The 12,159-nt window shown below is 41.3% G+C and overlaps 1 protein-coding gene across 2 annotated transcripts in view; it reads right to left on the reverse strand.

Annotated features, from left to right (window-relative positions):
• Nucleotides 1-3,456: 3,456 nt before the first annotated feature.
• IQGAP2 (IQ motif containing GTPase activating protein 2) overlaps nucleotides 3,457-12,159 on the reverse strand; it is a 221,467-nt gene continuing 212,764 nt past the window's right edge. For both annotated transcript variants that reach the window (XM_054715155.1, XM_054715154.1), the window contains 4 exons: nucleotides 11,901-12,061; nucleotides 10,159-10,296; nucleotides 8,776-8,884; nucleotides 3,457-4,396 (listed from right to left, as the gene is read on the reverse strand). In XM_054715155.1, the coding sequence (XP_054571130.1) occupies nucleotides 4,283-4,396; nucleotides 8,776-8,884; nucleotides 10,159-10,296; nucleotides 11,901-12,061 (522 nt within the window). In that variant the 3' untranslated portion in view covers nucleotides 3,457-4,282. The remainder of the gene's footprint in view (nucleotides 4,397-8,775; nucleotides 8,885-10,158; nucleotides 10,297-11,900; nucleotides 12,062-12,159) is intronic.

Here is a 12,159-nt window from a genome sequence, read left to right on the forward strand (position 1 = left end):
CCCCACCCCTCGTGCTGACCAATCAATAGAGAGCACGACCTTGAAGGACACACCTGGAAAGCTGATGAATATTCTATTGGAACCCTCTCCCGAGATCTCCCGATAAATACCCTCCAGCCAGAGGACCCAGTTCAGCTTTCTATGGCGCACACCTGTGCCTTTCCCTGCCCCTCCCCCAGGTGTTTTCCTGGTCTCTCCTAAGCTCCAAGGGCTTTTTTTTTGCTTCTCTAACGGGTTTCCTGAGCCCATTTCTTCTACAGCTTACTTCTACTGCTCACTTCTTCTACCTCTGTGACTTTCTACATAAACTTCCTCATGGGGGGAATGAGGACAAATATGTGATACCTTAACCAATAAAGAAATTTAAAAATAATAATAATAAATAAAAAGTTAAAAAAACAACAACAACTTTCTCTTATAGTTTGAGTCTTGGCTCTGAATTATTTCTTAGCCAGAACATAAGTACTGAGGTTGCTGGACCGAGGTCTGGTCTGACTCCCACCTGTCTGACAATGGTGTCCTTTTTGCCACCAACAAGGGGAAGTTGAGTTTGCCACCCCACAATATGCCTTTTGGGATATTGATTATTTTAAGTTGGTTATTTTTAAGAAACAAAAAGCTAAAAGAACCTTCCCCTTACCTGCCTAAAGGAATTCAGATAGAAACCTACCTCAGAGGAACACCTCAGCATGAACAAGGGGTGCCGACAGGAAGGAACCTGGCAGCTGTTGGATAGACCCCGCCTCTGTGTCCCACTGTTTCCGAGCGGCCCCAGCAGGAATTTGTTTACCAAACATTTGCTCTCTCTCCTCTCCCTGTGAATTGTCTCCTTTCCCTTTGAAGTCCCAGACTCCTGCCTCCCTCTCCTGAGTCCAGAATAGCATATAAGCCTCAACGGCCCAGCTTGCCTTGGGGTCCCCTATTCTTAGGGAACCTCCAAAGGAAAATTACTTTTCTTCCCTCATAGTAGCTAGAGTGTTTTGCCTTTTTACATCCAAGGGGCTAAAAAGTAGAGCTCAGGGGAGCATGGACCCTCTGAACCTTCAGACCAAAGGCCGTTTTTTTGTAACAGTGGAAACATGATAAACATATATCAAAATACAGGAGTAAGCTATGTCAAGGTCAAGTTATTGTTTCAATTGCTAAGTGGAGGCAGCTGGACAAGGATAGCAAAATGTATCAGCCCAAAATATGCCTCTTGGGCAAGTCTTATCTTTAGTGGATTATTCTGAGAAACTACAAATACAGGAGAAGCTCTGATGACCGAGTAGAAGTCACCCTTCTGTGAGGGAACTTACCTTAGAAAGGGAGCCTCTTCCAGGAAAAGAGCTATCAGGAGACCATGGTTTCAACTGGGAGACATCAACATGGCAGGGCAACCTTGGTTTCCGCTCCTTACCTTCTGCGAACTGCCCCCTACTTTCCCCCAAGTAGCTTTTTGGTCTAGGCCAGTGGTCGGCAAACTCATTAGTCAACAGAGCCAAATATCAACAGTACAACGATTGAAATTTCTTTTGAGAGCCCAATTTTTTAAACTTAAACTATATAGGTAGGTACATTGTTATTCACTTAATTAGGGTACTCCTAAGCTGGCCTTTGCTAAAAACTCAAGTGGCCAAAGAGCCGCATGTGGCTCGAGAGCCGCAGTTTGCCGACCACTGGTCTAGTTGAAGATAGTGCTGAAGGTGGCAACTTGAGCAGTTTCTCTGTTTTCTTGGGTAGCTCCTATGTACATGAGGCATACATGTGAATACATTTCTATGTGTTTTCTGTTAATGTGTTTTTGTTTTTACAGGGGATCTCAGCCTAGAACTCTGAAGGGTAGAGGGACAATTGTTTTTCCTCCCTACATCGATCAGGAGCCCTAGCTCAGGGTTATAAGAAATAACTGTCCCTGGTTTGGGAAATGGCTCCACCCTCCTGGAAGAGGAACAGTCTCCATGCCTCCACTGGCTTCTTGTTTGTGCTCCTCTTCTTCGAATGCGTTCTCCTCTGGGTCACCCATTCACCTTGAAAAATAACCCCATCTGTGGGCCAACAGAGAAAAACAGTCACAGCTTTCCTTGAGGGGTTTGGCAATACACAAAGATCTTTATTCATACAAATAACACTCGAGCAGTTCACTCCCTGTTGGAATAAGTTGACAAGCCCCTTTTATTATTATTATTATTATTATTATTATTATTATTATTATATTTTATTGTTTTCAGTGAGAGGAAGGGAAAGGCATAGAAACATCAATGAGAGTGAAACATCAATCTGCTGCCTCCTGCACCACCCCCAACTGGGAATCGAGCCCACAACCTGGGCATGTGCCCTGACCAGGAATCAAACCAGCAATCTCTGGGTGCATGAGTCTACACTCAACCACTGGGCCACACCAGCCAGGCGACAAGCACCTTTTAGAGGGGCTACAAAAGGTTAGCTTTTGCCTCTAAATATCTTTCCCTAATTTTGGCTTTTACCATATATCCACAAAAAGTCCATTCTGCAGCATGAACAAGGAAGCTTAACCTACCTCCTACTATCCCTCGGCTCCTGTTCCTCGGCTAATACTGGCTGTAGGGGAAAGGGAGGTTTATTCTCAAGGTGAAACTTAACTGTTCATTTGATTCCTTTTACAGAAGTCTGTATTAAGGTTAATGCAACAATAACAACAACACGCACCCACAAATCGATGAGACAATGAGCATTGTTTTGAAGTGTTTATCTTTTTGTCAAAAATATGTATAGCCTGAAGCAATCACTAAAGTAGCAGATTCTACTTTTTAAAGTTTCAATTTTCCAAATTCTATTGGTCTAATATTGAAAGTTCATTTGTTCCAAGTGTGCAAAAGCTAGCCTACTTTCTGAATATTTGGTAATCCCTGTTGAAAATAAAGCCTGTTGAATGAATGAACAGAACACAAAGTGTCAGGGAGGTTCCAGCCTGGAAGCCTGAATTAGTTTTGTGGTGGAGACTGCTAAACTGTCCCCAGGAATCATTCTCCCTTTTAATAATAGAACCACTGCCCTCTCTACCCCAGGTTATAATTGGGGACATGGATGCCTAGTTAGGGACCATATTTCCCAGCCTCTCTTGCAGCTAGCTCTGGCCACATGACTCAAGTTTTGTTTGGTCAATGGGATATAGGCAGAAGTGTAACTTAATGTGTAACTTAAAATGCTTGCCCTGGACTTTTTCCCCTCTTCCTGCTGGCCAGGAATCAGTGTCAAGGACAGAGCCGGATCCCCGGAAAACCTTGTGGGCCTGCTCACTTCCCTTGGAGCTACTGAATTTGAGAAAAACATCTATCTTGTTTCAACCACAGGGTTTTGGATCTCTTGGTCACAGCAGCTTACTCCAGACCCTAATGCATACAACTATAGGTGTATTCCTACTTTTCCCTGATAAGCCCCACCAAGAACCTTCTCCACTAAATTGTTTGGATTTATTGAGACAACTTAAAAGCCAAATTAATGTAATTCAGTAACATTTATTTTACATGAAACAATTTTCAAAGAATACATTTAAAAACCATCTAAATACTGATTTTATTGCATTACAAAAATTGAGAGGCACAATGGAAGTATTCAAATAAATTGTGAGGGGTAGAGGTGGGGGCCTAAGATCGCTATTCACGATGTTCCTTAGTCACTTACAGGCTCTGGGTACAAGAGTCTTTACCATGAGGCACTAGTGCACTTCATTTAGTAGGAATAAATCACATAAAATATATACTTTTATACAGAAAGTGTTATTGTCACTTTCAATTACTTATAAAAACTTCATTTAAAATTGCACAAAAGTTCTCTTTAAAATTGATAACTCCCAGAAGACAGGGCTTAGAACTAAGTATCTGTCTAAATAATTCATTACAAATAATTAGGTTTCCATTTCTTCACAGATTAAAAAAAAATCTATGAAGAATTACATTATTCAAATGGGACACTTAAATTTTTTTCATAGGAAAATAGGTTTACACATTTGTCCCGAGTCAGCTAAATTCATTTCTCCCTACTTTAACAGAAATCAGAATGTCCAAAGTTTTAAATCAGAGTACCTATTCCACAGTATAATGTGGAAGTGTTTACATTAATTCATTTTGTGTGTCATTCTAGTATAGTATCAAATTATCAAAAAGGCACAATGGGTACATTCTTCGGAACAGTTTTGGTCTTTAAAAAAAAAAAATCACACGTTTATGAGCAGTGATTCCAATCGTGTTTAAAAACAAAAATACGAAACAGATTCATTTCCCGATCCAGGTGATACCGAATCCACGGAATTTCTGCAGGCACTTCACTTTCCATAGAATTTCTTGTTCAGCAGGTATATGAGAAGGTTTACATTCACTTTAACCTTATCAAACATTTTCATTACAGCTACTCCTTCATATTGCATCTCAAGTAAATCCTGAAATTTAAGGAACATCATTAAATCTCAAACTTGACATTTAGCACATTTAAAAAACATTCCAGAACAATTTGTTGACGAAAATAAGATTCAAGTGACCTAATGACCTAGGTGGGGGTTCTTACCCTTTAATGTGTGTCAGAATCATCTGGTTAAAACAGGGGCTAGTTAAAGCATGCTGGGCCCCACACCCAGGAATTTCTGATTCTGTAGCTCTGGGGTGGGGCCCCAATGTTTGTATTTTAACAAGTGCCTATTCATGATGATTATATTGTTGGCCTGGGTACCATACTTTAAGAATCATTTACCTAAATGAAAGGAAAGAGATTTTTAGAATTGATAAAAACCATTTGAAGAAAACCATTATGATTAAGTTAATTCAGATATATAATTTTAATTTTTAATTGAGAAATTCGAAACAAATGTTCCAGCAAGATGGGGGTATAGCCTTTGGAGCTGTGGTCGGCAAACTGCGGCTCGAGAGCCACATGCAGCTCTTTGGCCCCTTGAGTGTGGCTCTTCCACAAAATACCACGGCCTAAGCGAGTCTATTTTGAAGAAGTGGTGTTAGAAGAAGTTTAAGTTTAAAAAATTTGGCTCTCAAAAGAAATTTCAATCGTTGTTATACTGTTGATATTTGGCTCTGTTGACTAATGAGTTTGCCGACCACTGCTTTAGAACATCAGTGTTTTCTAAAGTGAACTGAGCAAAACAATTCATTAAGGAGTAGAAAGAATATTAGAACTATTTATTTTTATTTTGTTCACTTTTTAAACATTTAAATTTTGTATATGTTTTATAAAGTATATTTTTAGCATAGTGATAGGAGCAAATATACTTTATAAATAAATATGTACAAATGGGGTGAAGTGATCATGCTATTTATTTTTGAAGTTGTATGATTGAAATTTGGAGAACTGCTATACAAAGTTAACTCCTCTGACCCGGACTACTTCTGTTCCTATACTGAGAACAAGCCCTCGTTCCCAGGTCAGTCTGTCATTCTGAGTTCCCCTGCCACCATATAACCAAGAAAATGAACTCCCCTGCTAAAATTCATAACTGGGTCACACAAGCCATTTGCATGAGACTAAGCAGTAACATTTCAAAATACACAGGACAGGAGACCTTTGCCAAATAGAACTGCCCCAGACTAATACCCAGGTCTCGTTTTCTTGTTTCTAGCTCTGAAAATTTCTTGGTTCTTAATGATAATGTCTTATGTCTAGCTCTGGAAATTTCTAGGTTCTTAATGATAATGTCTTGAGGAAGGCCACCTGCAGAATCATTTTTGAGAGAAAGTGGCTCTTGTTAGCTTCCTCCTCTACTTTTTCAATGACCTCCAACTGCACTCAGCTAAACCCTTACATTATTTAGATATGCTTCTGAGACGGAAATTCCATAGGGAACTGAAGTTCTTTCATCAAGAATGCTTTTACCTACTAAAGAGTACTGGTGGTTCACTTTTCCTTTGGGAAAGGCAAAGTCTGTTACTCCAAATCTCTTAGAAAAGAAATCAATAGAATTAAGTTGAGAAGGAATGGCCGATGCATGGGGAATTAGCTGGGCCCCCCAGGTGGGGAGCAGAGAACACTTGCCACTGGAAGACCAGATTTTAGTCTTAGCTCCACCATTTGCTATCCTGTGATCTTGCAGTGTCACATAACCCCTGTTTCCTTGTGTGTAAACTGAGAGTAACACTCTTAACCTCACAGGAGAGTTACTGGACATATGAGATCAAGGTATCTGCAAACCCCTTTCTTGTCAGGATCAGCTGGAACCTGTGAGAGAGGCAGTGGAGCAGAGCAATGAAGACCGTGGACTCCGGCTGCTTCTTCCCTATTCAGCTCTCGGCACCTCCGTTCTTCAACTGGGAAAGGGAGAATGCCAACCCTGCAGTCTCAGTGAGCCCAGGCCATTATTTGTATAAGCAGAACATGTTCATGTACATCTCACCCTTCTTTTATGTATATAACCTATAGCTATCCTATCTAATAAAGAGGGAATATGCTAATTGACCCTCACACCATCGCAAATTGGTGGCACCCACAGCCAATAAGGAGGGAATATGCCAATTGACTGCCCCACCCTCAAAGATGGCGGCACGCCCAGTCGCCCAGAGCCACCTGAGGCTCAGGTAACCAGGGTCGGCTGATGCTTGTGCTGCCGGCAGTGGCAGCAGCAGAGTTGTGAAGGGGCATTGCCTTCCCCTGATCACCGGGTTGCCTCCTGCCCCTGAGGGCTCCCAGACTGTGAGAGGGGGCAGGCCTGGCTGAGGGACCACCCCCCCCTCCAGTGCATGAATTTTCATGCACTGGTCCTCTAGTAGGATATAACCTTTAGGAACTAAGGGAAGAGTGGGCTGAAGTAAACCTAGACACAATGCTACACGGCATCTTCCTTAAGACTTACTAGAATCTTCTTTTTTTGTTAATCCTCACCCGAGGATATTTTTCCATTGATTTGTGGAAGGGAGGGGAGAGACACCGAAAGAGAAATATCAATGTGAGAGAGACACATCAATTGGTTGCCTCCCGCATGCACCCTAACTAGACCGGGGGATTGAGCCTGCAACTGAGGTAAGCACCCTTGACTGGAATTAAACCTGAGACCCTTCAGTCTTTGGATCGACGCTCTACCCACTGAGCCAAACCAGCTAGGGCTGTTAGAAACTTCTTGACTCAGTAAAGATCTGGCCATCATGTTTCTCTTGGTCATTCACTTGATAATGTAATTGTCTGAAAGCTATATGTATAGAAGCCTGACTTTATGTCTGACAGCTAATATATGTAGGGCCAGCTCCTTGGGCATTCAGCCTGTGCAGGGTTTCATCATCAGAAGGGCCCTGTACTTTAATGTTCTGCTGTCATCATCTTAAAATTCTCAATAACTATACAAATGAATATTATTTTCATTTACATTGAGCCTTGCAAATCTTATAGGTGGTCTTGATGATATGGTAATGACTTTAAAGATCTGGGGCTTATTAGCTAAGGAGTAACATTTCACAATTATGTGGATAAATGAATGGGATGAATAGCTGATCCCACTGCATATTAAGTCCTTAACAAAATGTGGTATTTGCATCAGTGTTCAAAGGAAATGCCATGGAATGTCTGAGGCCTTTCTAAACAGGCGTCTCTTGGGCACTTGGCATTCATCCGTCCAGTTGATACTGATTGGTCTTGGGTCCTTTCCTGCCTGGCAATCGCCTGGTATGCCTGCCATTTCTGGAGAAGAATCAGTAGCCAAGGAGCATTCTTTTCTCTTCCCATATTTGTCAAAATGTTACATGAAGTAACTCAAGACTTCCAGTTAAAAACTGTTAAATGGATACAGTTAGTGATATTTAAATTCAGTTAGAAAACAATACTGTTTATTTAAGTCTACTTTTCATAATTACATAGTGTCTTTTATTTCTCTCTCTATACTCTAATTTGCTCCATTAGCTCACTGTTTTTATCATGCCCATTTAGCTCCCATTTTCGTCTTAAGTTACAAGCAGGCTCAATAGAAAAGAGGGCTCTGGTATCTGCTCCCTGGAGGGCGGTAACTTCAGGGCTCTCAGGGCTGGGCTGGGCGGGCAGTGAGGCTGGGACATCCATCATGCCCAGTGGCTGGTCAAGATGATTCATGCAGAATACCTGAAAACCATTTCACACAAGTAGTCTGGGACCCAGGTAAACAGGCGTTATTGCCGTTTGAAAATTCTTATACAAAAAAGAAAACTCAATTGCTTCTCTAAATTGATTCTGTGCTAAGAATTAAGAAGTTGGCAGCAGATGAACTTAAATGTTTGGTTGTACCCTCCCTTCGTCTTTTTGGAGGACGGCGACACGTAGACTGGGTTTCTCAGTTTCTGTTCAAGTATCTTTGGCTTAAATGTAGTTCTTATGAGGAAATAATTCAGACTGCAAGTATCATTTTTCTATTTATAGTTACCTGTTTTGCACAAAGTCGTTCATTCATATGATCCCAAACAAATGAATAGATTTAAGAAACATGTAAAAAACACTCCGGGAAGGAGGAGGGAGGAAGGAGGAGAAACGCAAATGAGAAAGCTCCAATCCTGGGCACACACAGTCTTAGAAAGAAGGGCAAGTTCCTAACAACAGGAAACTTTCCAGCCTCTACTTAATAGCTCTGAATACTTTCATATTATTCTCTTCTCTACGCTTCAAAATGGAAACATGGTCTTACCACCTAAAAGCATTTTAAGTTCCAATCATTTGAAAAATCATAGCCTTTAAAAAATAATCAATGCATCAAAGCTAATATTGGCTAATAAGGCTTACATCGGCCTGCTTTGCTGAAGTTCACGGTCACCATGGAGAGGTAATTTCAGGGCTCGCGCTCAGTTCTCAGGAATCCCAGCTTACCTGAATATTGAGCTGAACCTTTTCCATCTCCACGCCCAGGAATTTGGATTTGACATCGAAGATGCCCACATCTTCAGTGGATAAGATATCGAATGTGACATTTTTAAACCTAACGAAGAAAGGGACGGTCACATATGTGGAACTACAAATATATGCTCAAAGCTGAAACAAATTAACGGAATCCTCAGTTCTCATTCTCAGGGAATGGTCTAAGTCATCCCAAACCGCCCATCCTTTCCCCCATTCTGCTCACTAAAATTACGCTTCGTGGCTCTTGTTGAGGTAACTCACAGAGCACTGGAGTAGGTGCTTTATGACAACAGAAATGCAAAGTAAGAGCATAAAATAGAGTTGGAAGTGCAGGAGAGTCACAGAATATGAGGACTGAACATTGACTTATACCACCGAGAGGCTAGTTAAGTATTTCAGAGGGTAAATTTTATAGGAAGCAGCATTTCCTCTGAGTCAGGGCTGTCAGGAGGTTTGATGGGAGAAATGGAGTAGAAGCCAGGCCCTGAAGGAAGGCGAGGAGTTAGGAGCAGTGGATCTGGCTTCCCCCGGACCAAGGACAAGGGAGTGATGGGGCATCAGGTTCATGTCCCCTTTATATTTTTATTTCTCATTAAATTTATTGGGGGTGACATTGGTTAATAAAATTATGTAGGTTTCAAGTGTACAATTCTATGGCACATGACCTGTATATTGCACTGTGCCCACCACTCGAAGTCAAATCTCCTTTTGTTAACATATGTTTGACCCCCTTTACCCTTTACTACCGCCTGTATCCCTCCTTCCCTCTGATAACCGCCATACTGTTATCTGTGTCCATGACTTTTTGTTTGTCTTGTTTGTTCATTTGGTGCTTTCCAGGTCCCTTTAAAACGGAAAACCTGATGGCGCCTGGGGTGGGGATGCAGAGGTGGGTGCGGCTTTCTCCTCCACACCAGAGGCACCCCCTAATAGCACAGGGCTGGAGTGCCAGACCCAGGTTGGCACGCAGTCCGTGGCTTTGCAATTAGAAAGGCACTATTTTTCAATGGTAAATCATCTAATCTATCAAGACCAGAAGGCAGCCTTCATTCTCACTTCTTTGACTCTGTTCTTTCGGAGGGAACAGGGAGGCCGGCAAATCCAGACACACTGGACAGGCCATGGGAAACACAACTTGGTAAGCCCTTCATACAACCCACCAGAGGCTCAAGGCCTGCTGGGAAGACTAGAGGTGACAATACGCATTATCTCCCCATCACCTGTAATCAAGGGTAAGCCTTGACAGACCAAGTGAAGCTCTCCTCAAAGGCCACGGGAACCAGAGGACTGTGAGGGAGGCGTGAGGGGCGCTCAGAGGGGGTGTGCTCTGTGCGGATTCCCGGTCACACTCACTGGTTGGTCTGCAGGTCGTCGATGCCCAGCAGCACACCCTTCTCGTGCAGCTTCGCGGCCGTGTACCGCACTGGCTTCGCCCTCTTCATCCCCTTGGACTCGCCTTTCCCGTCCACTTTAATGGACCGCCGAGAATTTCTAGCGAAAGGAGAACAAGCCGTCTGTCACCATGATGGCAAACTCGGATGTTTCTGGCAACGCAATAACCGTGCCCGAGGTGTACACCACGGTGCAGACCTGGCCCCATGGCCCCGAATATGCAACTTTCTATTTTGGGGTAGCAGGTGACAATTTCCCCATGCAGTAAAACCTCACGATGCACTGCTGAAGGGAAAGCTATTTTCAAAGTGACGAAGTTTGAATTACAGACCAATATTTTTCATAAAACTTGCAGTCTGTTTCTCAGACATCTCGAAGTGGCCCTATGAAGTCATTTCACAAGCAGCGCTGGTACAATAACATGAACTGTGTACTCCTGAGTAAAGGTATCCCTAGAGCGGCTTTAATTCCTTCAACAGATACTATGTGGCCAGCACTCTTCTAAGAGCTTTATAAATATTGCCTCACATGTACAAGATGAACATTTCCCTAATGCTCTGAAATAAAATTCCTTTCCTAAATGCTATTCCATTTAGGTCTGAGGCTGGCACTCCTCATTCACCTTTACATGAGACACCTGGGGCTCCAGAGAAGTTCATCGGACAGGTTCAAGATCACACAATGTGAGAGAGAATCAGAACCCAAATCCAGCTCACCTGGCTGCAAGAGCTTGTAAAATGCCTTCAAGCAGTTTAGCCTGTAATTCAAACTGAAGTCTGACATAGTCTGCAATACATATGTAAAGAAAACCTCTAACATTTCTTAAGTTTCTAAAACTTCTAATATTTCTACTGAATATTAACTTGACCAACTTTTCCCTCCCAGCTGTAGAGTAAAAGTTATTTACAGGCCACAAGCAAATGAATTAAAATTCAGAACTAGTGGGGCACACCTGAGTGTGGCTGACATTTGGTTATTTCCCTTAACCAAGCTTCTAAGATTAATGGAATATATTTTTCCCTATAGCACCACTTCCTACTGTCAAGTTGACAACAAGCATTACATAAACAACACTGTATTACCTATTTAAAAGGGTAATTAAAATTTTATTAGGTACTGACCTTAGTCTAACGATAAGAAAAATTATGAGCAAACAATACTCATTAAAAGTAGCTATAATGCATATCGGAAATCTATGCTGTGCATGCTAATGGGTAACAGAGAACTGCCAAATTTTGTCTTTTGTATAAATAATGATTTTTTTTTAAAAAAACCACTAAGCAACTTAAAATCATTAGGTTGCTATGCAATTAGCAAATATCTGGTGTTATCTAACATTACCAAGAATATAAATTACTGTCTACTGTAAATATTCCAAAAAAAAAAAGAGTAGCCGTTGTTTTTTATAATAGTGCTTAAAAGACATCTTTGACTAAAAAAGACAAAAGAAATAATGCAAGTTCTTCCCCAAGCTACTTTAATTTCAGGTATAAAATTATGCTGATGAGGAATTACAAAGTTTCTAAATTCAGTCCTGACTTCTTAGTTCACAGTGCCAATTCATAAAATTGAGATTCTAGTTTTTGGTTATAAAATAAAGCAAAAAGTTGCTTCCAAACCCAACCCAACAGCCCAAGATTGTAAAAGAATTGACATCCCATATAAATCATGACATTGCAAATGAATATATGATTTTAACTTACTTTATTTTTAAGTTGTCTAAGCAAGTCTTTATGTAGGTGTCATAATAATTAACTTGCTCTTCATAAAATGCTGCCTTCTCGTTAAGTGCTTTCAAGGTCTGCTGAAGTTTGGCCAATTCAGCTTTTCGAAGCTTACGATAGATTCTTTGATTTCGAATATCCTAAAACAAGTAAAAGCTATGTGAGATTTAAGCAGAAGTGAGCTTTACAATCTTGCCCATTTGCGACAAGATGAGTATCAAGTATCAAATCGGAATTT

The sequence above is a fragment of the Eptesicus fuscus genome, chromosome 4 (assembly GCF_027574615.1).
Source record: "Eptesicus fuscus isolate TK198812 chromosome 4, DD_ASM_mEF_20220401, whole genome shotgun sequence".
NCBI classification, from domain to species: Eukaryota; Metazoa; Chordata; class Mammalia; order Chiroptera; family Vespertilionidae; genus Eptesicus; species Eptesicus fuscus.